The sequence below is a fragment of the Colossoma macropomum genome, unplaced genomic scaffold (genome assembly GCF_904425465.1).
Source record: "Colossoma macropomum unplaced genomic scaffold, Colossoma_macropomum, whole genome shotgun sequence".
NCBI classification, from domain to species: Eukaryota; Metazoa; Chordata; class Actinopteri; order Characiformes; family Serrasalmidae; genus Colossoma; species Colossoma macropomum.
In genome coordinates this window covers 26,267,735-26,293,566 of record NW_023494789.1, presented here as the reverse complement: position 1 = coordinate 26,293,566, position 25,832 = coordinate 26,267,735, and the positions used below count along the sequence as shown (strand labels likewise).

At 38.1% G+C, this 25,832-nt stretch overlaps 1 protein-coding gene across 1 annotated transcript in view; it reads left to right on the top strand.

Annotated features, from left to right (window-relative positions):
* The window catches only part of nos1apa (nitric oxide synthase 1 (neuronal) adaptor protein a), a 130,572-nt gene that overhangs the window by 51,196 nt on the left and 53,544 nt on the right, over window positions 1–25,832 (top strand). The window contains exon 4 of the mRNA XM_036570681.1: window positions 279–337. Coding sequence (XP_036426574.1) covers window positions 279–337 — 59 coding nt within the window. The remainder of the gene's footprint in view (window positions 1–278; window positions 338–25,832) is intronic.

Sequence of the window (25,832 nt, the reverse complement as noted above, 5' to 3'; positions counted from 1 at the left end):
CTAGTGGTGCACCAGCTCCAAATTGACAGCAGATTTGTGATTTTACTAAGAACCATCCATTAGTTTTTAATAGTCTCTGAGTGACCATAAAAAAGTGCACTTGGCTTCAGTTCTGAAATGATCTGACCATTTGTGCTGCTGACACTGAAAGTCTCTTTAAGTGTCATTATTAGATGATATGACAACTGTATTAGTCTCTCTCTGATCTATTTCTTTTTCCCTGTAGAAAAAGAATGACTGCATTAGCCTCTGTAATCTTTTTTTCTCTTTCTCTGTAGAAAAAAGAATGGACCTGGGATGAGAGCAAGATGATGGTAATGCAGGATCCCATTTACAGGTAAGTCCTCCGTCACTGAAATTACAGTTGCACTTCAGTGTTAATAGCAGTTGGATATCTCCCTCAGTAGCTTGTCTTCCAGTCAGAAACAGCATGTGATTTGCATTCTGGACAGTTGCTCTTCAAAAAGTCTGGTTACATCTGGATTCATTTAGGGCTGCAACGGTAGAATATTTTCATTTTCAAATTTTCTATCAAATTTTATCTTGGACATTCAAATATTCTATATGAATAAGAGAGTTTAAATGAATAAACAAAGCTTTTTATTATTATTATTATTATTATTAGTAGTAGTAGGAGTAGTAGTAGTAGTAGGAGTAGTAGTATTATTGTGCTCTGTTCAATACATTCCATTTATATGTTTTGTAGTATTACAATGTAATGAAAAATCACTGATTTAATAATTATTTACAAAGCAATTTGCATTAAAAGGCTAAACTTGGGGGTTCTTCCCAATCTGGCAACCCTGAACACAACAGTTGCTGGCCCTGTTTAAACAGCAGTGAACAAGGCAGGAAACTAGAGTAAACAGTGTCTTTTAAAATGGGTCAACTCTTGACAGTAAAGAAGAAGTGATGAAGGCATTCGAGCCACTCAAAACCACTTTACACCATGCTAACCTCAGCCTTCAATGTCCAGGGCAGTCTGAACAATTTTTCTACAGCTCTGGACAGCTAGCTAGCTGCGACACTCTCACTTATTCTCTGTAATCAATCCAAATGAAAACATGTTAGCTGGCTAGCAATCTGATGAAGTAGGAGACTTATTTTGACTGAACCTGGCAGTAAAACTGATTCTGGCGCCTCAGATTGCGAGATTCTCACAAGCTGTGCTAGATTAGATCTCCAGTGAGTCCGGTGTGCCGAGCTGGCAGCTGCATGCTATTTGTGACATGCTAGTAATTGGTATGATAAACAATGGATTTCCCCACTGATGCCCGTGGGCTCATATAAATGGTAAGGATGTCGGTTATTTTATTGGACTTTCCATTGTTGAAAAATTTAATTGATAGAATTTATTGAGTATTAGAAAATATTTGCTGCAGCCCCAGTTACGTTAACAAATACTATATGTAAATGTATGTGCACACCTTTTTCATTAAAAAAGATGAAATATATTTCAATGTTCATCTTGTCCATTAATACAATTTCTTACCTAATAAATTGATACTGTAATGCGGATGTTTTAGCATAATACATTTCTCAGTTATGTATTAAAACAGAAAAAATGAGTCTTTTTTTAATCAGTGACATGGTGTTTCACTTGAATTATGCTGAAATGCATTTAGAATTCCCTATTAAAAATGTGCTTTACAGAAGAGTTTAGTAAAAAATGATTTAATGTGAGTACAGCAATAAGAAACTGCAGTAGGCTTACTACAGAAATTATCACTCCATTACCAGAGCAGGAATGCAGATTGTTTTCATGTTAGGTTTGCCATTGCTAAGCTCCAATATGCTATTGTTTTGCAATAGGCCAAGAAAGAAAGGCCAAGGCTACAAAAAAGCAAGTCAGGCATGCGGTTTAACTTTTACAGCTTCATTCTGTAAATGGTTTATTTTTGACATGTAGCATATATATATATATATATATTTGTAGAAAACTACAAAACATGATTAGGGCTGGGTAACCTACATCAGAAGCTTCATACTGATGAAAGATCCTAGTGAAAAATGGTAGCATAACTGTCAGTGCTTTAGGCTTTTGACACTGATAGATTGTATGCGCAAAATTCTTGAACTAACAAATGGCCAGCATCCAAAGCCTCACATCCGCTGTGCAAGTGTGAATGACATGTAGGTGAAGGATCCTTGAAGGCAGCAGACATGTAATTGACCATTTACATCCATGTTAACTGTAGTGACATGTGAGTGAGGTGTGAGCAAGGCCTCTGAGCTGTTCTGCCTACTCTCAGTGTGTGCATAAACAGGCCTGACGTTTTGCTCTAAATGCAAAAGTTGGGAACCCTGCTTACATCACTTTTTTCTGGTATGCAGACGTAAAATTAATCTGGTCTGATTTTTTCTTTAGATTTAATTGACATAATAGACACAAAGCATTTTAAAAAGAGATTTAAGGAAATGCTGAATTTCTCTGTACCCGAATTTTGACATCTACTACTGATTCTGAAATTGAACTACCAGAACAGGAAAGCAAAAATGAGTGTCCACGTTAATAACAGGCTTATAAAATGTACGTTAGCCATCATAAATAATCATGAATCATTAATAAACATGCTTATTGACTTGGGGATGCTGATAAGACTGACTTCTTAGATTTTGAAATTTGGTACGGAACGATTTGAAGTTCTTTGATACTCTGTTGTATTGAAATAATTTGTTTAGTACTGTAAGAGTATTGAATTTCAGCCCTATACATGATAGATGTTTAATGTTTGTGCAGTAGGGAAGTTACAATATCGTTTTATTATTATTATTATTATTAGTAGTAGTAGTAGTAGTAGTAGTAGTAATATTATTAGTAGTATTATTAGTAGTAGTAGTGATGTATTTATTAGGGATGCTCCAGAATTTCTGCAAATTTTTGTCCAAAATAGAAAAAAGTGGCACTTTTGGTTTCTATTCAAAAGAGAAAAAAGGCTGGAAATTTGGACTGAGGACTTATTACTTATGTCCATAGCCACAACATAAAGAGTTGTATTTTAATATTCTTTGCTATTCTGTTAGAATATCACATCTCTTCATGTATCTCCCCAGATGTACGAGCTTGTACCACTGCAGCTCGTCCCAAAACACATCAGTAACTCAACATCTCCAGATCTGTTTGCCCTCTCTTTATTTTCACACGTACTTGGCTGTGGCTATTTTAGTCTGTTTCAGATCAATAACTCAAATCCAGACCTACTTGGGTCAAGTAAACAAATGCCTGAGTGCCTGATATGGGGTAATGATAGGGCATTAGCTGCCGAACAATTTAATAAATGCCCAGAGATTTAATGATAGTCTGTTTTTTTGCAATGATTAGAAAAAGTGGAAAGCAATTAACTCTGGATCTGTACTGTTTTGATTATGCAAATCACAGTAGCCTTATGAGACAATACACTTTGCATATTAGAGATGTCATTTTATCTTTGTTACAAAAGGATCTCATTTAAATACATAATACCATCCTTTTTTGAGAGCATGTTCAGGTATAATGTTAGGTTTGACCTTGTATTTGTACACAAATTAATGTCTAAAATCCATTATGCAGTGCTACATTTCTGAGCTACAAAAGGTCTTCTGTTGGCGTATTTTACCAACTTTAGAAATGTATCAGAATCTGTTACGCTGCTGTCAATCTTTATTTGCCACGATATTGGACAGTTTTTACACCTAATTTGCATATGGTTGAAAATAGTTTTTCAAGGTGAACACAAGGTTCCAGACAGCCTTAGCCACGTAGCTGAGTAGAGCAGTGGGTGCTGTTTACTCAGCGTGTCTTACAAAGCTCACATAATGAGAAGCTGTGGTCAGGGTTTAAATCTCCGGATTAGCCAAAAGGAGACCCAAACCTTCAAGGTGTCTGCAGACACCACTATGAAGGATCAGAGAATATAGACACAGGTGTATTTGTCAGTTTGCTGTTTACCCACATTCATGTATATGCACACCAGTTCTTTTCTTTGGGCCCTGGAGGAAGTAGAGTCTTGCTACCGCTTTCAGGCTACAGAGAGCATAATAATAGAGTAATAGCATGATAATAATGTAACACTTAAAGTCTCATTACTATAGAGCATTTGTCAAACCCAAGGACGATTTACAATAGTATCAAAAAATATCTTAACAACAAACAAAAAACCTACAGCACACACACACAGAGTTCCACAGCTGGCTGGGGGAAAACTCCGCAGGCTGCAGTACAGAGTCATTTAGCTGGCCTGAAAGGTGTCCTTAGCAGTGGGTAAAAGTCCCTCTCAGGCCAGGAGGCCTTGTTGCAGCAGCAGATTTGTTGATTGACTGCTCCAATATGTATGATTCATCCAGTAACATTGTGAAAATCATGGCTGAAAACTGAGGGAAGTAAGATCAGGACGGGAATGTATGCTTAGACGCCACGCTGGAAAGAGTCCTTAGCTGCGGGAGAAGGTCTTGATTAGCCCGGTAGGAATTTTAGCTGCGGTGTAGCGCTACTCAAGTGGCCTGGCCTGAGAAGCCTCTGAGCCACAGCACCAGCACCACTTTCCAGCAAGCACGGAAACATCAAAACGTACACACAAACAATGTAAAAGTAGTGCACAAACAAAACTGAACATGGAATATTCTATTAATTTTATTAACTTTTTAATTTTGTTTGTGCTGAGAGATGAATACAACTGTGCATGTTGTTACGTATCAACTGTGAATGAAGAAACCTTTTAATATAAGCTCAGATTTGCAATTGTATGTTACACTCCAAAATGTAGTGTCTTGACAAGTGAAATGGTCTCATATCTAGTCAATATAATATTTCTCATTTTGAGATGGTTGCAAGTAAGATTTTCACTTTACTTGCCAGGTTTTTACTGTGTTTGTATGTTGCAAAATGAGGCAGTCAGTAAAGATTTGAACCTAATGTCCATCTCTGAACATTATTGGAAAAACCTGTCAGCATGTTGGCTGTGCTGACCTGTTCTAACAAGGGCACAATACAGTCAGTGTTACAGAGAAAATAATATGTGCACCAGTCAAAGAAAGTCAATTAACAGCAACCAGGGCTGTTGGCGCACCACATTCTTTCCCTGAATCTGTGTATTAAGAAAAAGAATTGCAGAACTGTGTTGCTATATTAGATGTGTACATTGCTTTTGATTTACACTGTGATATTAATTACACTAGTGTAGTGTAGCCCTGCATTCACAGGGAGCCAGTCTGCTCCACAGACCCCTCTCTTTCTTCTAGAATGGTAAATCAGTTGAAATTAACACTTTGAGAAGGTTTGGTGAAATGAATCAGACTTCTTTTACCACTTTCTGGACAGTGCATGTGGAAGATCAGTGCATCTGAGAATGCAGCAGACTGAGAGCATGATGCCTCCAGTGTTGCAGCCTGGAGAGACTGAAGTTTGACAGATTCTTTGAAAAATAAGAGAACTACAGTGTTGTCATTCATATCCATTCTCATCATGGCCTCGATACCAAGCTGCAACACGACACAAAGATGGTGAAGAACTTTTGTATTACTATAAATCTTTCCACATACCAACTGCAGAACTGTCCTTTGAGACTGTGCAGGCAAAGTGAAGAGATGACCAGAATCCAACAGTTCCTGCTCCAGCCTTGAGATTCTGTTCAGAATCCATGAAAGACTGAGAGGCAGCTTTTTGTTTGTGTCTGCTATACAACACAGCCCACCTGAAATATGACATTACAATTTTCTCGGATTCTGCTGCCTCAGAATTTTCAAGGCCACCCAGTGTATTGCAGATAGTGTGCATTCTCTGGGTTTAAGCTAACAGCTTTGCGATGTAGGGTTAGATTTTGTATTATCTTTTTTTCCTAGCTACAGCAGACTTTTGTTTAAGAAATCCACTATTTTGTGCTAGTTTGTGTGAATTTACAAGTTCTATATTTTATTTGATTGATTGTTTAATTTACTTTATTCATCCCTAAAAGGAAAAATTGTCACCATACTTGCAAAAAAAGAAAGTTATTTCTCTAAAAGCATAGGAAGTGAGATTTATATACCCGTAATAAGTTAGTTCTCTGCCATGTTAGTGGAGTGTGTGCTGTTATTATGTTTGAGTTGATGTAGTGTTGACATTTTTGTCAGTAAGATGAAAATGTATTCATTTATTTCTCTAGTACCTGTTTGCGACCATGAAAATGAAGGCAATTAAAGCCCATTAGAGTGTTTACTCTTTAGATGTCACTGAAAGATTCATTGTAACCACTACAGCTTAACATTCCAAATGCATTAGTTGCATTTACCAACATTTAACTGCCTCACCACCACAGCCTTCTGGATCACGGTCTGTATAGCCAATAACGTCAGCTCTAGAAGTGCCTCAGTATTGTTCATCTCCCAGGCAACATGTGAGCTTCATGTCCCCATTAAAATATGAAAAGCTTGCTTGTCCTTGCTCAAGGGTGTTTGTGTGCGTGTGCATGTTTGTGTATGGAGGACAAGCTGAGTGTCCGTTGTGTTTTATGGCTAGAGTCCCATTAATGCTTATGATCTATAACAAGCTAACCCACATCCTAACCACCCTAACCATTTAATTGTTGCGGTATGTTGTAAATCTGTGGCAATCACTACCCGTTATTTTAACAATTAATCAGGTAATCAGAGTGATTGTCAGAGGTCAAACTATTAAAGTGGACTTGAATAATAATAACAAACCATGCATACCAGGGGTTTAAGACATGCACATTTCATGATACGATATTTGTTGCCATTTTACATCGTGGTATGATACGAATTTCCATTTTTCCACATATCAGATTTTTCACTACAGAATTAGAAAAGAAATGCCAACATAACTTTCACATTTATTTATTTATTTGGTAGTTCCCAAATTATTTTTTTCTTCAGAAAAAAACTGTGCTTGTTAAAGGGATAACTGACACAAGTCATTTTCTTAGAAGACCTTATAATACAAATAAAATGCAAGATGCATATTACTTGTTTCATATGTGTGTTCGGCAAACAGCTGTGATATGATGGCAATAATTGATCACAATTCTAAAATTGAAATATTTGTGGACTATAAGGCTACATCTCTAAATGAGCTGAGCTTCACAAGTTAGTTTACAATCGGATCTTGTGTTTCTACATAAAGTGTGGCTCTTATATTCTGGCTGAAATTAGTGCGAGAGGGGATTTTCTAATGTGTTTCAATCACTTCCAGCAAATTACGGAATCCTGGACTCTACAACCGACTGCTGGTGCATATCGGAGCTATATGCATCGCTGTGGAGTCACTTGTTTTGCCCGTTCAGAATCGCCACTTAGCAGCTGAATGTTTTCTCCTCACTTCTGTAACTGAGATGTTGCTTTCTTCACAAATTAGCCAGCATATTTGAGTTATTTAATACTTGCACAATGTCAGTCTACCACTTTTTTCCCATCATTATTGTGCTTGACTAAAACCGTGTTCCGAAACAGGAGATGAATGTGCAGCTCAGGTTTGCTTTCTCCACTCGCCATTTCAAACAGCTTGGCTAATTAACCTTCCAAGGTAGCTTCTCATTCGCCAGGTTCTGATTCAAATGTTCCAGAAGCACCAGGACCTAGCTGCTGCAGCATTCAAGGTGGAACAGAAAGTTTGAATAAGAAGCTGGCGAATAATAAGATAACTTCAGCTTCGTCTGAACCAGATTTTTCCAGCTCAGAGAGCTGCTCAGCAATTTTAAACATTTTTAGGAATATTATAGATTGTGATAGAGCTGTAGACACCATTCCTGGTATCATGCATTTTGAAATCTGTTTCAATTCACGGCTTGTATTGTTTTAAACCTTCTTATCGAAAAACAAGCGATAACATGCGTATCGTGACACCCCTAATGCATACTGTTTTGAGGACTCCAAAATGCTTAGTAGGAATAACGGTGAAACCTATAAAAATACTTTATTGAAAAAAAAAAACATTATTTGACAAAAATAGGTGTGTCCATCAGGCTTTGTTCGTTACTGGTAGGCTAGCTTTGCACAGTGAAACTTCTAGCTTTAGTTTCTTGAAGCTTACATGTAGGCCTGCCACAACTATTGCATAATCAACTGAATGCGATTATTTAAGCAGACCACCGTTATATACATTTAACAATTGTATTTTTTATGTCATAGCAAACAAAATGTGAATTGGGTGCATTTTTACCCATTGGTTTGAGGCAAATACATGTAAATAAATGATAGCACATTTATTGAGACACATCATGGGTCAAAACAATGAAAGACAACATCTGCCTAGTGCTATAATACTTTTAGAGGGTGGTGGTGAGTAATGTTTGTTTGTTTGAGCTTATTTGTTTATCTGAGCCATGACAAAAGAGTTTGTCTAAAATAACATTTCTGCAACCAGCTGGCTTAAATAACCAACTAATGCTAATAGCTGTTTGAACAGCTGCTGCTTGTTCTTGTATTTCATCAACCCCTTGTTTTTGTGATCTTTGTAGCTATTATTTGAAGGTGTTGCATGCAACTTTGATTGTTTTTTATTTGCTTACTGTAACTTTTGCCAAAAAATTATGATGCAGGCATCTCACAACAGCAAGTAGTTTCACTGTGCAAACCTTCCCACTTTCACTAGGAAGGTAAGACTGGCTGGCTTTGCACAGTGAAACTACTTGCTGTTGTGAGATGCCTGCATCATAGTTACTTTGCACAGTAACTATATTATTCATTTTCTCCTCTTTTGACACCCACTAACTCAGAGCTCAGATTCCTCTGAGGTCCAAAGGAACCCGTGATGTGGTCCCGAATTTGTTCAGCTCTTTAGGAAAGCATGAGCGAAGCATCAAGTACAACCACAATGGCTACTTAACCATTCATTTTAAGACTTAACATACACAAAACAGATGTAAAATCAAACGTATAGTAAAGAACCATAAATAGATGGAAAGATTGATAGGATTAAAATATAGAACGGCAATGACAGCTGGAAAAGTTATACAAAAATAATAATGCTACAAATATGCAAATGAAAATAAAAGGGAAGATGACTACATAGCGAGAACTATTTTTGCTTTATTTATTTATTTCCTTATTTGACAGGGACAGTACAGATAAACATTGTTACATAAAAACGCAGCACATGATGTATATAGGGCTTGTAGCTAAAGCTAATTTGCAGCCTCAAATAATACAAGCTGCTAATTGGCTAATTAGTGGAGTAATCAAATGTGTTGTGTGCAACTAAGGATGATGTTTTTTTTAATGGCTTTGTGTAACTGTTGCACCAAAATGGTGCAGGCATGTCACAAATACAAGTAGTTTCACCGTGCAAAGCCAGCCAGCCTCACTATCCACCTTCACTGTGAAGGTAAAATTTTAATAGTTTTTTTTTTTATATTGATTAATCAGTTTTAATTGAGTAATCTTGTTAGCCTAATGTAATTCTGTCCCACTTTGTTGAACCCTTTTTCAGATCCTTTCATTTTCAAGTTTGTGTAAATCACTTTGCTCATCACCGTTTCTGAGAATGAAGGCCGCACATACTTTTTCTGTGGTATGTGGGGCCTGCCCACTATCTCGGCCCTAATCTCTCAATATGAATCGCCCGGGACCCCCGCCACAGATGGCCTGTGGCACGGAGCTGCGTTTGTTGGGAGCCGTAGGGCTCTTCTCTGCTTGGTGGGTGGTGTGTTTACTAATGCCTCACCCAGGAGCATGCAGCAGATTGCTAATGCCCACCTGTTCTTTGGAAAGTGTCATGTAGGTGCCGTCATTTTCCCCATTCTCTCACTCACATCCTCTGCAGACCTCATCAGTGGAAATGCTTAACCCAGCCATCAACTGCAGAAGGAGGAATAAATTACTGCATGCACCAGCAGGAAAGCCCATAATCCCAGGATGATAAATTACAGGTGTGCTTTATTCTGCCCATGGGCCATGATCAATGATGTTTTTAAGGTTATTGCGTGACTATGTACTCCATATATTGTGTGCTATTGGTTGCTGTGTGAGGAAATACCTTCGCTGCATGCTCTGTGGCTTAGGTGTGCTTTATTTAACCTTAAAAAGGAGAATTAAGGATTATACATCATGCATACAAAGCAGCCTCATAGTCAATATGTCTCTGAAACCCTTTGATCAGGGGGAACCAGAAAGAGGAACAGTGTGACCTACTCTTATCTCTCTCACATACATACAGAGATGGGAGTATAGACAGCTGACTGCTTAATGGCATGTCTCAACATTTCATATTACCCAGGGGGATTGTACTGAATCAAAAGAGTCTCCGTGCTGTTGGATGTAGGTGCCTTTACGTGCTTTGTCTCCCCATGACACTATGATTTGTGACTTTCAAGTGCTGACTGTACTGATTAAGCTGATTTATTCATGGTTTATTCATCGTCTAGACGCGTTATGATCACATTCTGACTAGTCAAGCAAGAGAGAATTCACAAGTTTTTGGGAACTGATTTGGTCACAATTTTAATTCATTTTGAGTAATTTCTTGCCTGAAGATAAATAAAACATCTGTTTTGCATTTTGTTGGCTTTAGTTGGAGCTCACTGAGGCTAATTAAAATTATAATGATCTGCCAGTTTAACAGTTTGTTCTAAATGTTATCCATAAAATGGTGTGATCATACATTTACATAGCCTGCAGTGCAGGAACAATGCTGTTCTTATATTGCCATCTCATCTAGATCGCTATTTGATGAGGCTTCTCCAGTGACTGTAATCTGTTGGCTTTGGCCTCTAGCTTTATCTTTTTAGCGCTATTAAGCTGCCAAGAGATCAGCCTTCAAATACATACAAGAGGTGTTTTAAAGGGGCTTTCAAAATAACATTTGACATTCAGATATTCATTAAATTTAATATTAAAAAAGGGCACGTTCACATGTATAATTTCTTCTTTTTAATTTTTACGCACAGAAATGCACAGAAAACTATAGTATTGCTGACTATAAATAGACCAAACAAAAACAATCTTCTTGGCTTTAATTGAAACTTAAATGTATGAGAAAACTTGCAAGCATCCAACAGCTCCTTAGCAACTCAGCCACACTAAACAAAGCAATGTGTCTCCTTTTCACAATAATAATCAAAAATACATTCTCAGATGAGGTAACTGAATGATCTGCTTCAGATGAGTGACTTTTTTGACAAGTCAGTGTGTGGATCTTTAGTAGGTTAATAATTAGTAGGCTAATAATCATTTAATGTTGATACACATATGAGGTGTACAAGTGAGCTGCTTAGCTAAACACTTGTACAGCTGCTGCAGCCGCTTGTGCCACTTTTTACTGCGTTCAGTGTGCACACGCTTTCACGCTCTTGCACTTACACAGATCAGGCATAACATTACGACAACCTCCTTGTTTTTACGCTCATTGTCCATTTTATCAGCTCCACTTACTGTATAGGTGCACTTTGTGGTTCTACAATTACAGACTGTAGTCCATCTGTTTATCTGCATACTTTGTTAGCCCCCTTTTACCCTGTTCTACAGTGGTCAGGACCCCCCCATGGACCCTCACAGAGCAGGTACTATTTGGGTGGTGGATCATTCTCAGCACTGCAGTAACACTGATGTGGTGGTGGTGGTGTGTTAGTGTGTGTTGCGCTGGTCTGAGTAGATCAGACACAGCAGTGTCACTGCTGGACTGAGAATAGTCCACCAACCAAAAATATCCAGCCAACAGCGTCCTGTGACCACTGATGAAGGACTAGAGGATGACCAACACAAACTGATCAGATGAGCTGTCATGTCTGACTTTACATCTGCAAGGTGGACCGACAAGGTAGGAGTGTCTAATAGAGTGGACAATGAGTGGACACAGTGTTTAAAAACTCCAGCAGCACTGCTGTGCTATGCAGAGAAACAGATGGACTACAGTCTGTATGTATGTATGCGCGCACGTGTGTGTGTGTGTGTGTGTGTGTGTATGTGTATATATATATATATATATATATATATATATATATATATATATATATATATATATATACATACAAACACACACACACACACACACGTATATAAACTTTACACATGTTAAAACACACTGCTTACACCCCTTAGGGGTAGGGGGAAATATTTACTATGTACTTAGCTCAACATGAAAGTTTGTGTGGTGCAGCCTGTGTTGATATATGTGAAGTTTAAGTTTATTTTAAATAAAAACAACTTTACTACATTATAAGTAGCCTGCAGTTTAATTTGAGTAGAGTTGATGTAACCGATTGCTTAACACACATTCATAAACAGGAGAATCCTTATAGCCCTTAACCAAACACACAGTCAAAGCCCTTCTCACTGTATTCCCATTACACATAGCAGGGTCTTTGGTTTATGTTTTCAGATGCTGATAGTTCCTTCCGCATATAGAGACCACCAGAGAGGCCCTCAGTTTCTCCCACTGCAATGTTTGCTTAAATCTAAAAGAAAAATTCCCGAGGCGTCATTCTAAATGCCATCACACACACTCCTGTAATACCAATTTTATGAACTTCTCTCTTTGTGTCTGTAATCTGCAGGGTGCTTTAAAGAGAAGCATTCTAATTTAGAGCTTATGTGATTTGTTTTGTGTTCAGGAGCCTTCCACACAAAAATATGTAAAATGCAAACAACCCATATAACCTGTTATGTGCCTCATTCAGAAGGCAGTCTAGGCTGAAGCACTCCCTATAATTTCCACCTGAATGGTACCTAACTTTACGCTGATTAGAAGGATATAGGAGGGGTTTTGTTTGAGCTATTGTATGCAAAGGTTTGAACACCCCAGTCAAATTACATGTTTTGTTGAATTTGAGTTAATACATCCTCTGCTGGGTACAAACTTATGCATATAACAGCAGCATTTTTGGAACATTTTGTCCACAAATTTGGGCGCACAATTTCTATTTATTGGAGTTTATCATACTAGAATAAAATGCCGTAACTTGCCATAACTTTTGCACAGGCCACATTTTATGTTTTATTTTTTCATGAAGTTAAATTCACCAAATAAACAGTAACTGTGCATTAAGATATGCATGCGTTCTCTGTAGGGAATGTGTGCTTAAAATTACATTTTCACTTTTTTTCAAAGTGAAAATTTCTTCTTTTTTAACTTTTGCATATGTCTGTATATGAATTGTATGACATAATGCATCAAAATCTTTTATTTAAAAAAAGTGAGGACAATTCTGTATTCCATGATATGGGCCCTGTAAGATATGGCACAAATTGTACTCCTGTTGGATTTCTCTGGCTCTCAGCCCTTCATTTAGTCTGTGTGTATTGAGGCTTAGTGGTCACTTAGTCATGAGGGAAAGGGTGTGAAAGACTGAAAGAGCCAGAACATAGGTGGTAGCAGCTTTGATCTTCATGTAAACGTGATCATTAAGTAGAGATTATTTTCATTGCTGAGTGCGGTTTAATTCCCCACTGGATGAGGTCAAAACCCCACTAACCATCTGTGGCCACTCACTGCAAGATTATCAGCATTCTGAACAGCATTTCCCCACTCTGGCTTAACCTTGCACTCTTTCTCTTTCTCTCTGTCTGTCTGTCTCTCTCTCTCTCTCTCTCTCTGACACTTACAACTTTATAGCCCTGTGTGTTCCAGACCTAACACACGTCATTGGCGTCTTATGGTTTTTGAACACACCCTGATAACAGATGCCAGAGGTAGACTTGTCCAAGTGTTAATCCCTCCCCACCTCCTCTGCTTCGTCAGCCGGATGAAAGCTTGGATCGTTACACCCTGACTTGTGTGAGAACACGTGTGAAAGAACCAGAGCATTACTGCCAGTGCTGGGATTCCCTGAAGCCATGCTTTGAATACTTTACCGTGTCCTCTTATATTTGCATTTTAAATGTGTAGATAGAAAACATGCTTATGTTAAAGGAAACGTTGTGCTACTACATTAGATTGTGAACAATCAGATTTGAGCTTGATTGTCAACGCAAGGCTGAGATATCATCATACCTCGGTGTGTGAAAGAGCTGTTGGCGTCCGCTTGATGTTTACTTTCCTCTTCCTTCCAAAATCTGGTATTGTTAAACAATTGGAGCTATGACTCAACTAAACTCAATTACTCAGTTAAGAAAATAATCTGTTAAAGTTTGCGTTCTCTATGAATCAGCAGTGATTAGTTGGTGGTTTGCATGGTAACAGTACAGACTTTAAATTCTTTGTTTGGTCTCTCTCTTACAGTGGGAAACAAGGCCGGATGGACACCTGTTTAGATGCTCTGTACTGTGTTTATATTTTTTAATGAAGTTTTTTTAGGTCTTACTAGTTTATTGTTTTCCAATGAAGTGTTTTGAAAAGAACTGTGTACAGTAATGTTACAGTGTACAGTAATGTTAGAGACTACCCTTCATGTATTTAATTTCGAGTAACAGCTTGTACAAGTTATTAATTTTAGGAAGACATTTCTGAGAATAAAAGATAAAACATTTGCAGAAGGAAGGGAAAGCCAAAGGAAAATAAGTGAGGGAAAAAACAGGACTTTTCAACTAGAGTTAGTAAAAGTATTGAAAGATGCAGAGAAAATGAGACTCCTAACAACCAAGCAAGACCTGGTAGACCACCGTCACCGTCAAAGCTTTCACCTTTGAGAGACAGGAGAAAATCAAGCTCTAGGTTAAAATCTGAAAAAATCCACAGATGTGTCTGTCCGTCCTTCCACTAAGAGAAGATAACTCAACGCTTTGGGTCTGAAAGAATGCATAGCTCTTAGGAAGACGTTATTCAGATCAGTAACCAGACAAAAACAGAAGAAAATTGCAATTCAAACAAAGAGGAACAACTGACTGATTACCACCCAGAGTCCAGACTTCAGCATCATTGAAGGTATTCGCGATTACTTGGATCGTGAGAAGCAGACAATGCAACTCACTGACATCTTTCAACAGCCTAACGCTAAAAGGCAAAAGTCTAACTAGAACAGTTCTTTGAGTTGTATTTGCTGTTAGACTGGCGCCGTGTAACACAATAATTAAAACGTTCCAAAAACACTGTTCCACATAATCTTTGTCTGCTTTGAGAACCATTGGGCAGAAGCTGTAAACTCTGCTACTCAAACCCCACAACATTATTATTTTCCTCAGCAGTGTGACCTGAAATATCCCAGGTTAAGTTATACAGTCTACTTTTGCAATAACATGCAATTCAGCATCAAAAATAGCTGGAAGTTCCTCTATGTGCCCCTCAGTTTGTGTAAAATAGGACCTGAAAAGAGTGAACACACTAAATACTGAAAACTTAGTTTATTAAGTTGTTGAGGCTTCTGTGCAATTTTCTGTTAAACTTCATTTAATTTTCTCAAACTTTTTCCCAGCACTGTTCAGTTTTCAAAAACTCTATTTACTCTATTAATAATTAGAAGGAACACTGGATTACTCAGTTACTACACTACCATCCTGACAGCTGGAACGTTTTAATAGTTTAAGTGGTTAGTATTGACAGTTAATTTTGTACACAGTGTCCACTTACAACTTGTACATTTAACACTGGTTGTAGAGTAGAACTGCAATGTCCTTCTACATGTAGCCGAGCGGTTGGCAGCTTTGTCAGTGGTACCCTGTGCGCAGTCATGCTGAACTCTGCATGAGGTGATGAAAAGAGTTGGCTGTTTACCTTTGGGAGAGCATTTCTCTTTTTTTTTGCCCTTTCTGTCTGAATCTTGCATTCAGTCTGCAGGGAGAGAACGACTGCATGCTCTACTGGGAGATTTTTCACAGTCCAGTGGCAGAAAAAGTCCATAACAGCCTCATCTTATTAAAACTCTTGGCCTGGCTCCAAGTTACAAGCAACAATGAGCTGGCCATTTAATCATACTTATCTATCAGATTTCCCCAAAAGAATGGCCACTTCCTTTAAAAAGGATGTGAAACTTTTCAATTTCCTCCTGTAAGGAAGATTGTATTGTGCATCAACACACCTCCATTGAGCTTGTAGGGACGTCACATCGTTTCTGACTTTGTCTTTCAGAGCTACTGGATAACCTTGGGCTCTCTTTGAAAAGGACCAAGTGTTCATTAGGAGCAAATTAAACTGTGCTGACATTTTCTTCATCAGAAGACCCACAAGGTCACCATAAGCACATTGATTGCTTTGAAATACATATACAGTATCATTGCTTCTTTTATACAGTTGTTAATTACCATCAGGGTTGGTTGTATTTAATATCCATGTTTTTTCAGGACGTAATAGGGGATCAAGTGCTGGATTACAGTCTTTCCAGTATCAACCAATATACCATTTCAAATACTTCTTAAGGTATGATTTGATAATACAACATACATACAGTGCAAAACATGCTTAGTCTGTTTAGCTGAGTAGCAGGGTTTCAGTTTTCAGAGCTTGTTTCAGTTTTCATGTGAAAATAAAAATGCAGCGGTCAATCGATCATCTCCCGCTGTAAAGTCAGTTGCAGTCTGAGGTCCAGTTTGTTTGTGGCAGAGGACATTAGAGATATAAAAGGGTCGGCCCCTTGGTTACAGTGAAGAGTAATGTTAATTCTATGCCATACAAAGACAGTGAGCTCCATGAAGATGTAGTTTGAGGGGTCTGGTGTGAAAGAACTCCAGTGGCTTTTGGAATGGGATATACAACAAGCTTATGGCCATATAGTGTATATGTAGTGTATTGTGTATGTGTAGCTGAGATGTTGTTGCTCCACAATAATAACACATACACTTGTTTTGCTGCATGTCTAGAAGGGCAGAAATTTTACAGACTGACTTGTGGCAGCGGTGGTTTCCTGTGACAGTGCCACATTTAAAGTGACTGAGCTCTTCAGTATGTTTCATTTCACTGCCAGTATTTGTATGTGGAGATTGCTTGGCTATATGCTTGATTTTGTCTTTATCTGTTAGCAATAGGGGTGGCGCCAAGTACCTATATTTTATTACGTAAAATGCTAATGTAAATGAGTCTTTTTGGTACTAGGGTAATAGAATCAATCGATTTTTCAGTGCACTGCATAGTTCTGAGTTTTTTTTATTTATTTATTTATTTTTTTTTGGTGAGGTCAGCGGGGGGACAAAGGACAAGGAATATGACACATGCGGTTTGCAAGGAGTGTCATATGAAAATAAAATACTCAGGGAATACTACGAACATGAGGGCTCACCTCACACCATCCAGAGAAAGTGTTTACCGATGATGTCAAACAAGGCTGAACTAGGCTTCGTGTTCTCCAGCTTTTTGTTTGAATTTTCCCAGTCCTTCTTAAATGATGCAACCTGAGACACTACAGTGTAATTGCTGCATCATTTAAGGTGGAATGGGAACATTCAAACGAGAAGCTGTCAAAGGATCAGCTGCACTGAAAAACCAAACAATACTGGACACAAAAGCTACCTTCCAGTTCTGAGCAAGCTAATAATAACACAGTCCATCACCTGCTTCATGTACAAAGACCTGCGTCCATACAACGTTGTGGAAAACAAAAGCTTTCGTTACATGCTCAAGACACTGGAATGTAGGTATTCAAAGTTTTTTCACCAACACAGCCATACCAAAGTTCTACAGAGAAGTAAGCTTAAAGTTGAGGTATCAAATAGTGACTTAAGTGTCAATATAATATTGTATTGTGGGGCCTTTGGCAATTCCCACCCATACTATATAGTGTAGATACTACATTGTCTACTTATCGGGCGCACCAGTATGGGAATTGTGGGCCAGTGCCGATATCTGATATTTTCTATGTACATATCTGCCAAAGTCGATGTATATGTGTATATATGTAAAATTTGGGAATAGATACACCAGAGAACCACCAGAGAAAGACATCATTTCTTTCTTTAAGATTACATATGCAGTAAAATGAATAAAATGCAGACGGTTTAGCACAGTAACACAGCGTCACCTAAACATTCTACTCTTCTGGAGTACAACAAATACGTCATCAAATATCGGTAAAATCTAAACATCAGTCTGAGGCCAATATTTTCTTTTTAAGTAATAAGTGATGATACCGATATGATTCCGATATCACTGTGCATCCCTAATGAAGCTGTCAGACATTTTGATTATATACCGTGATATAAATCTTTGGCCATACCACTCACTACTGCATCTCCGGTACATCAGCTTCAAGAAAAACTTTGACAAAAGGACATTAAAAATCATAAACAGGGGAAATCCACACCTATTGATCACTATCATATGTATTATTTTCCCATATTTAACAAAATGGAAAGGTAGCTTAAAAAAAAACCTAACTTTTCACTAGGTTACACCATATTTCAACACTTTCATACTGTATTCCTTCAGATAATGTAGCGGTATCATCCTACACTTAAAGCTGTGGTCTGAGGGCTGGAAGTGTTCAGTCTGAGCCTTCTGATAACTTGTCATTGTTTGAAATGTAGCTGGTCCTTACTGGCATAAAACCACTAAAGTACAGTACATGAAATATTAATATATGCTGTTCTACACTGCTTAAATTCACCTAGCAGAAACTGAGATAGAAAAGGGAAAAAAACATATTTCTGAAACTAGAGGAAGGAATAATATCCTTCAAGGTTTATTTATGTCATCCTCTGGGATTTTCTGTTGACACAGTGAATTTCATTCTCGAAATATGTTTCCCTCCAGTGTGTTACTCTTTGCTCCCATTTAAATCTGAATTCCTCAACAAGCACATTTTACATGTGGTGTTGCATCCTCTACTCTGTAAATGCATAAAAAGCCTTCACATGGGGGTAGTAAATTAGCCACGGGAGAGCATACACTGGGGCATAGTTAATGAATCGTGGGGAGCAGCTCCTGTGGTTGTGTGCATGATTATTGTCGGATGCTCTGAACAGCGGAAGATAAAGTAGAAGCAGAGGACAATTTCCCCAAGGAAAATCTTCCGCTTTTCACTGTGAAACAGTTATAGAAGGCATATTTCTCAGGAATTGCTCTCTAACACTCATTCATATGCCACAGCTAAGTGGATGGATTTTTTTAGTTTATTTCATGCAAGAACCATCGTTCAGAATATTACCTGAACAATTCTGACCTTTAGCTGTTGAGCTTTTGACCATTTGATAGTCAAAATTAGTTTATGTTGCTAATGTGGAGATGAATGCTGGAACTTTTGAACTTTCAAAGCTGTTCACAGAAACACACCATCAGCTCTCACTGTCAGAGGCCACACGGCAAGTCTCTGGCGCCTAAGGCTCCAAACACCACCGCAGCATGCCAACCACACAATGGTAGCATGCAGACTGTGGTATTGGCACATCGCTGCCATAATCACTTATTTTTGCTGTTTAAGTATTTATTTGTTTTTAAATGAGCTATTCGATATGCATAGTGTGGGGCCTGTGGCATGCAACATAAAAGTAGATGATATAAATGTATTATTATACAAAACTTTAGCCCATTGGAGTCAAAGCAAAGCTGCACGAGAGCTCAGCTGGCTGAAGTTAGGACTGACACTGCATTTAGTTATGTACTGCGAAAAATTATGTTTTGGCAAGGGAAGTCGTCCATAATCTAGTCAAGAGGTATATTTCTCATTGAGGCAGTTGTAAGAATATTATACGTTTTTTTTCTAGACGTCAGCTTCTTATTCGCCAGCTTCTTATTCGCCAGCTTCTTATTCGCCAGTTTCTTGTTCAAATTTCTTCGTTCCACCTTAAATATAAAGCTGATTTCAATGTCGTGTAATTCACCATGTCTGAAACTGCTACCAGTATTCTCCAACCATCTTCTCTGTGGTTGGTGCAGTTTGCTGCACAACAGCTCCTTGTCGTTGTTGCTTTAAACCATGAAGAGTGCAGCTTTCTGCCATAAAGAGTGCCGCTTACTCGGACGTGCATCTCCGTAATGACGTTGCACAGAAACCCATCTATATTCTTACAACAGTCTTAAAATGAGAGTAGATTTAAGATGATTTCACTTGCCAAGATAAAATTTTTTGCAGTGCAGCGAAGAAAATCACTTCTCTCAATATCTGTTGGCTGCTTTGAGGGTGCATTGGCCAAAGTGCAGGAAAGTTTAGCTGTGCAGAGTAGAAGGGTAGGCAAAGCTATTTCTCAGGCTCACTATCAACAGACTCGGTATTGTTTTTAGCAGATTAAAAATTTTAGTGATTACCTCCTCCTGAATGTTTGTGCATGTATTGGATACATTATTTCTTTAACCGTTCTGTTTTCGAGTGTTGGAACTTTTCATCACTGATTTCAGCATATCATCATTGTCGGGACAAAACCTCATATGTCCGAAATAGCAACTTTACAGGAAAAGAAAAACATTCTTCACGTGTACTGGTAGCTAACAATATTTTTAGTAATTTCAAACCATTTCTATTGTTTGTGAAAGGCAAAAAACGGATATGCAAGGTGTTCTGACAGCGACAATATTCAGCTTGTCTATGAACATGGCACTTTATGAAACATTTACTACACCTTATTGCAATGATCCTATTGGCTGCCAATTTTCTTATTGTTTGCAGTCCATCTGTGGTATTGCATATGGCTTTGGAAAAGCACTTAGACATTATTGTGTTGACAATTTGCCATCGCAGTTGCCCTGCCCTGCTATGGACAATAGAAGCAGGTTTTTTAAGGTGAGGTTCTTAAAGATATTGAGCACTCTGTGCAGTAGAACATGGTGACAGTCATGTGTTTTAGAAGAGGATGAGTAGAGAGGGCAGAAAAAGGGCTCATTAGATGTGTCAGCAGGAGTGCAGAGGAGTGACAGTGAGGCACTTAATTAGTGATCTGCTGGGCAGCTTACCACAATGAGCCTGAGACACCCCCCCAGCCACTCTTCTCTGTTATTTCGTACTGGACACATTGAATTAGTGGCAATCAAGTGAAAGACAAAAGTGGTGATTAGAGCTCGAGCTTCTCCTTGACGCTTAGAGTGATGAAGTGGAGCTAATGTAATGTAGGTTTTTCCATTTTGTGGGATGGTGTGTATAAATGTAGACGTTGCATTTACTTTTGCTCTGAAGCCATCATTTGCAGTGTCCTCAAAGTGTAGGATAGGTGCCTTCTTTAACTTATTGAAGTATACTATTCATTCTGTACACCATATGATCTTTTGTGTTCCATACAAGTGATTTTCTAACTTTTCAGGTCAAACATTTCAAATATACAGCGCATTGATTGACCAGTTAATCCAGTAACATTGTAATTGGGATAGAAACCAGTGGAGAGCTTGGTAAACACACAGTTCACATTGCTAAGTTTTAGTAGGTGCATTCTTGTGGTTTTGTCGATGTTCATAGGCCTCTGTTGTTACCTTGCCAATTTATGGAGCTTTAAAGGAACTGTTTTGATGGCTTGGTTTTGGCTTTGCTAATGAAAAACATAAATGGTTCTGTCACTCCCCTACTGATAACAACCTCCTTCCAAACCCCCTGTAAAGAATGTCTGAGTTAGAAAATCTAGGCTTGGACAGCCTGTCACAAAATAAATCAAAGGACTATTCAGACTGAAGGCCAGACTACAGTTTAAGAGCAAATCTTTCAGACAGTAGCTGCCCTATCATGTCAAACTCCACTTAAATTTCAGGTCTACCAAAATCGTATTGATGTTTCTTTAACGATTATTGATGTTGCACTAAAGAGCAGTGATTGCTTTATGCAAGTCTGAGTCAAGTCTTAAGTCTTTATTTTAGATTTGTCACCTCAATCTCAGTTAGAAATTAAAGCTTATAAAATGGTGTATTATTTCTAGTGAATGCCTCTCCCAGTGAAAGTGTCTTAAGTCATGAATGTTTGTCCAGGACTTAAAACTTTGGTAACATCCATCAGATTGTTTTTTGTAAAGGACTTATTTGAAGCCATAATGACCCTGAAACCAAGTGTGAACTGCAAAAGAATGGTATAGCATTAAATGGCTGTGCCTGACTGTGGCAAAATTGACAGGAAAGGCACATTTTAAGGTCAGAAATGAAACAATATTAATTTACTGCCTTAGAAATGGTTTGGGAAAAAGCAAAGTATACACATTTTTGTTTATTCTAATTGCATTCAGAAAGCCAAGACCTGTTTGGTCTCAAATGTTTGCTTGTTTAGTTTTGCACTGGAGCTACAAGGCTAATGTTGCTAAAAAGTAGTGAAAGTGTGTGTCACCAAAAACCTTTTGTAATGAGCGCTAGATTATTGCACTGTTTATTGTAAAAGTGACTAACCCTTTGGATTCTCTCGTTATGAGAGTGTTCCTTCTGCAGAAACTCAGATGTATGCTAGCGCTGTTGAAATTGATTATGCAGTTAAATTGAGAGCTACATTTTGGCTCTCAGCCTGTTAATTCCAACTTTATAAATTAACCATCATCCACTTGCTGTCATAAGATTCTTCATCTATTTCTTTGATGTCAGTACATACATATTTTCTTTCAACATAGCAGCACTGATGTCTTCAATGGATCAACGTGTGGTTCACTATATTCAATTGCATGATGGACTGCAGAAAAGACATAGAAGTAGAAACACTAGCCTGCTGAATCTGTGTCCAATTTCTGGTTACGGAATGTGTGTCTTTTGTCACCCAATACATCACAATGTCGGAGGTATATTTGATTCTCTGCTTCATCGATTTATCAACTTCTGTCCAATTCTATAATATGTTTCTGTTATATAGAGATGTCTGTGAAGGGAACGGTTATCAGAAAGTATTGGATATGCATTTCATCTAGGGATGTGCACAGATACTCAAGTACTTGGTTAACTGCTCCAGGCATCACTACTAATACTGAAATGACTATTTGGTTCATTAAGCTGCATCACAGATAAAATACGCAGGCAAACTGTTAAATGCTGTTATATTTTTACCGGGCTTTTATATTTTTACCGGGCTGTGAAGTGCGTCAGTTTCACTCATGTTCAAGATTAAGTTTTATATGATACTGTAACACGAGTGCCTTGATATGCTCTTGTTGCAGAACATGTTGTTAAGGACATGATTGACATGATGAGAAGGAAGAGATACATACACTAACTACACTAGCTGATGTCAGCTATAAATAAAAACCAACGAAAAGATATTTCTCTGTTCTCAGTGTTATCTCAACAAATATGTTGGCTCATGATCCACTGAGAACAGAAAACTTTGTTTAGAAGGCAGAGTCATCATCATCACCTGCTACTGCATCTATTGCTGGTTAGCTCTAGTGTTAGCTTGTTAGTTTTACTCATGTTACTGTATTTCATAGCATACTGACATTGGCGCACCAGTTCATGAGTTTGTGAATGGTGGGACGTTAACCTAATACTTATCAGAAGTAGTCAGGAGACTACTTTGGGTGCCACCCTGTACAGCGGCACGATTTGACTGTCATTGCTAAAGTCAGCAAACCACCTACAGAGGAACTGAAACATGTCAAATGTCTGTTTTCAACAGATTGACTTATGACTTAAGAATACAAACGACCTGTTTGATATTCTAAAGCGACATGATGACAGGAAATAGCCCACAGTCTAGCTGCTCATTTCAAGCACAGCACTTTGTGGATCAAATTTAAAACAAATTTGTTGAAGCTCCACGCTGTTCTGTGCAGGTTGACAAAACCAACTCGCGTTTAAAGTAAATAGACGTGACTTGTGCAAAACCTTTTTGCCGTGATAGTATAGACATACTTTTAAGTCCATCTTAAAACTCACTTCTTTGACATAACTTGAAGCTACAGGAAAAATAAGAAAAGAAAGAGCCAGCCATTGTATATTTATTAGCTATTTCTACTGTAGGTCAGTGGAATATCACACACACACACATATTATCTAAGCTGCTTATCCTCCTGGGTCACGTGGGGTGCTAGAGCTTATCCCAGCGCTCATTGGGCGAAAGGCAGGAAACAGTCCATCACAGGGCAGACACCCAGACATATACATTCACACACAGATTTACACCTTGGGGCATTTTAGTATCTCCACTTGGCCTGACTGCATGCCTTAGGGCTGTGGAAGAAAACTGGAGTACCCGGAGGAAGCTCACACAGACACAGGGATCAGTGGGTTATCCTGATTTTTTTTTTAACCACAATCATGTTTTTTTTACTCGGTGGAATAACTCTGTCCTTACAGTCTCCCTCAATTTTGGCTGAGATACATACAGCTGCTAAAGACAGTAGACAAAGAACGAATTGCCTGACCTGGACAGTATGCTAGCAGAGTCATTACTCTGTATTTTGGATTTTTTTACCACAATAATATTAAACTCATTAAACTTTACTGTTGAAAAGGGCATATTTTGTTTAGGTTCTGTTGGATTTTACCAGCTAGAAGCCAACAATCCTCAAACACATCATTCTGAAATTCTCTGCAAACACACATTTGTAGATGTCCACCCTAATACTGTTCTCTGCCACCCCAATCAACATGCATTAATCATCCTTGCTGAGTTTTGCTGCTCTGACTTGACAGCATGTCCATCCAATATCCTGACATCAGAGGATGAGGAGGCCGAAATGTCAGAGCAGTGTTTATTTTTATCAGGCTAGGGAATGACTTACTGCATACAACCTGCTAAATGGGGGGAAAAAACCCTAAATTATAATATGTGTATTATGTAATCTTGAGTTTATGCAGACATTGGCTGTGTGTGACAAATGTTGGTTATATCATATAACTGTTAGGAGTGTATGCTAGTCACTATTTAAAATATGATTTTGTTAACACTGACCTCAGACTTAGCACTGTGCAACAGATGCAATGAATATGTTGCATTCCACTCAATAATATGACTAAAGATGCAGAATGTGAGGTTTAATTTGAAGGTATTACATCTTTATTGGGTGAATCATGTCAAATTGAATTTAAACGCCTTTCAGGGGACCAGAAATAATTGGACAAATAAAATAAAATTTTTGATATTTTGTGCCTGAAGTCTACAATGTATAGACACCACCAAATTCCACCAAAGTTTTTGTTTCCTACTTTTGAAAAGCCTTTTGACCTTAGGCCTGCCTTAAATGAAATGCATGCTCTGTGGCGTTTAGCTTTGGTGACTATTTTGAGAAAAAATCCACCTTTTTCTACCAGAAGAACTTTAAACGTGTTTTTTTGGTCATTGTTCTGCTGCAAAGTGAAACATGTTTTGGTTGGATCTGATGAGTTAAGATGCCGCTGTACAACCTTTAAGTACAAGTTTTGTATCCATACAATTCACTGTTCGGGAGATGTTTCCGAAGAGAGTAGACATGAGATAAACCACTTGCATAAGGAAAGTAAAAGTTAAAAGATAGTATGTGAAAAAACAAAAAAATGGAGTTTTAAATAATTAGAATATTTAGAGATTGAATGAAAGTCATTCTAACAATTAGTAGACCCCGAGTCCAGACCTCAACAACATTAAGTGTGTTTGGGGTTAAAGGGCTCATGGGAAGCAAAAAAAGCAATAAACTTGGAAGACTGAACTTTGGAGAAGTCTCCTGAAAAGAATGGAAGCTGTAGTAAAGGCAAAAAGAGGACACCTTAAATATTGAAAAGGCTTCTGTTTTCTGTTAAAATATATGTTTTCTGGATAACTTGTACTTAATGATTGTTTTGACTGAAAATTAAGTGCATGAAGGGCAAGAGGGAAGAGTCCTGGAGATCATGAATTTAGTCAGCCCCATCATAAATGAAAACAAGTTATATGCACATGCCACCATGTTTCACAAATGAGACTGAATGCTTTGAAGTGGTTCCTTTTTTCTCCATACTTTTGTCATTCCATCTGTCATGTGGCACAGGTTAACGTTCATCTTGTCAGTTCTGCCCATAAAATGTTTTCCAGTGATTCTGCAGGCTTTTCGATCTTTCCAGATTATAAATCTGGCCTTTCTGTTCTCCAGGCTTACCTGTTGTTTGCATCTTGTGGTAAGCCTTCTGAGGTTATCCTGGTGGGTTTTTCCTCTTCTGGTAGTCTTTGGTACATTGGTTGTTTAACTGTCCAATTACATGTGGTCCCCAGAATGGAACTATATCT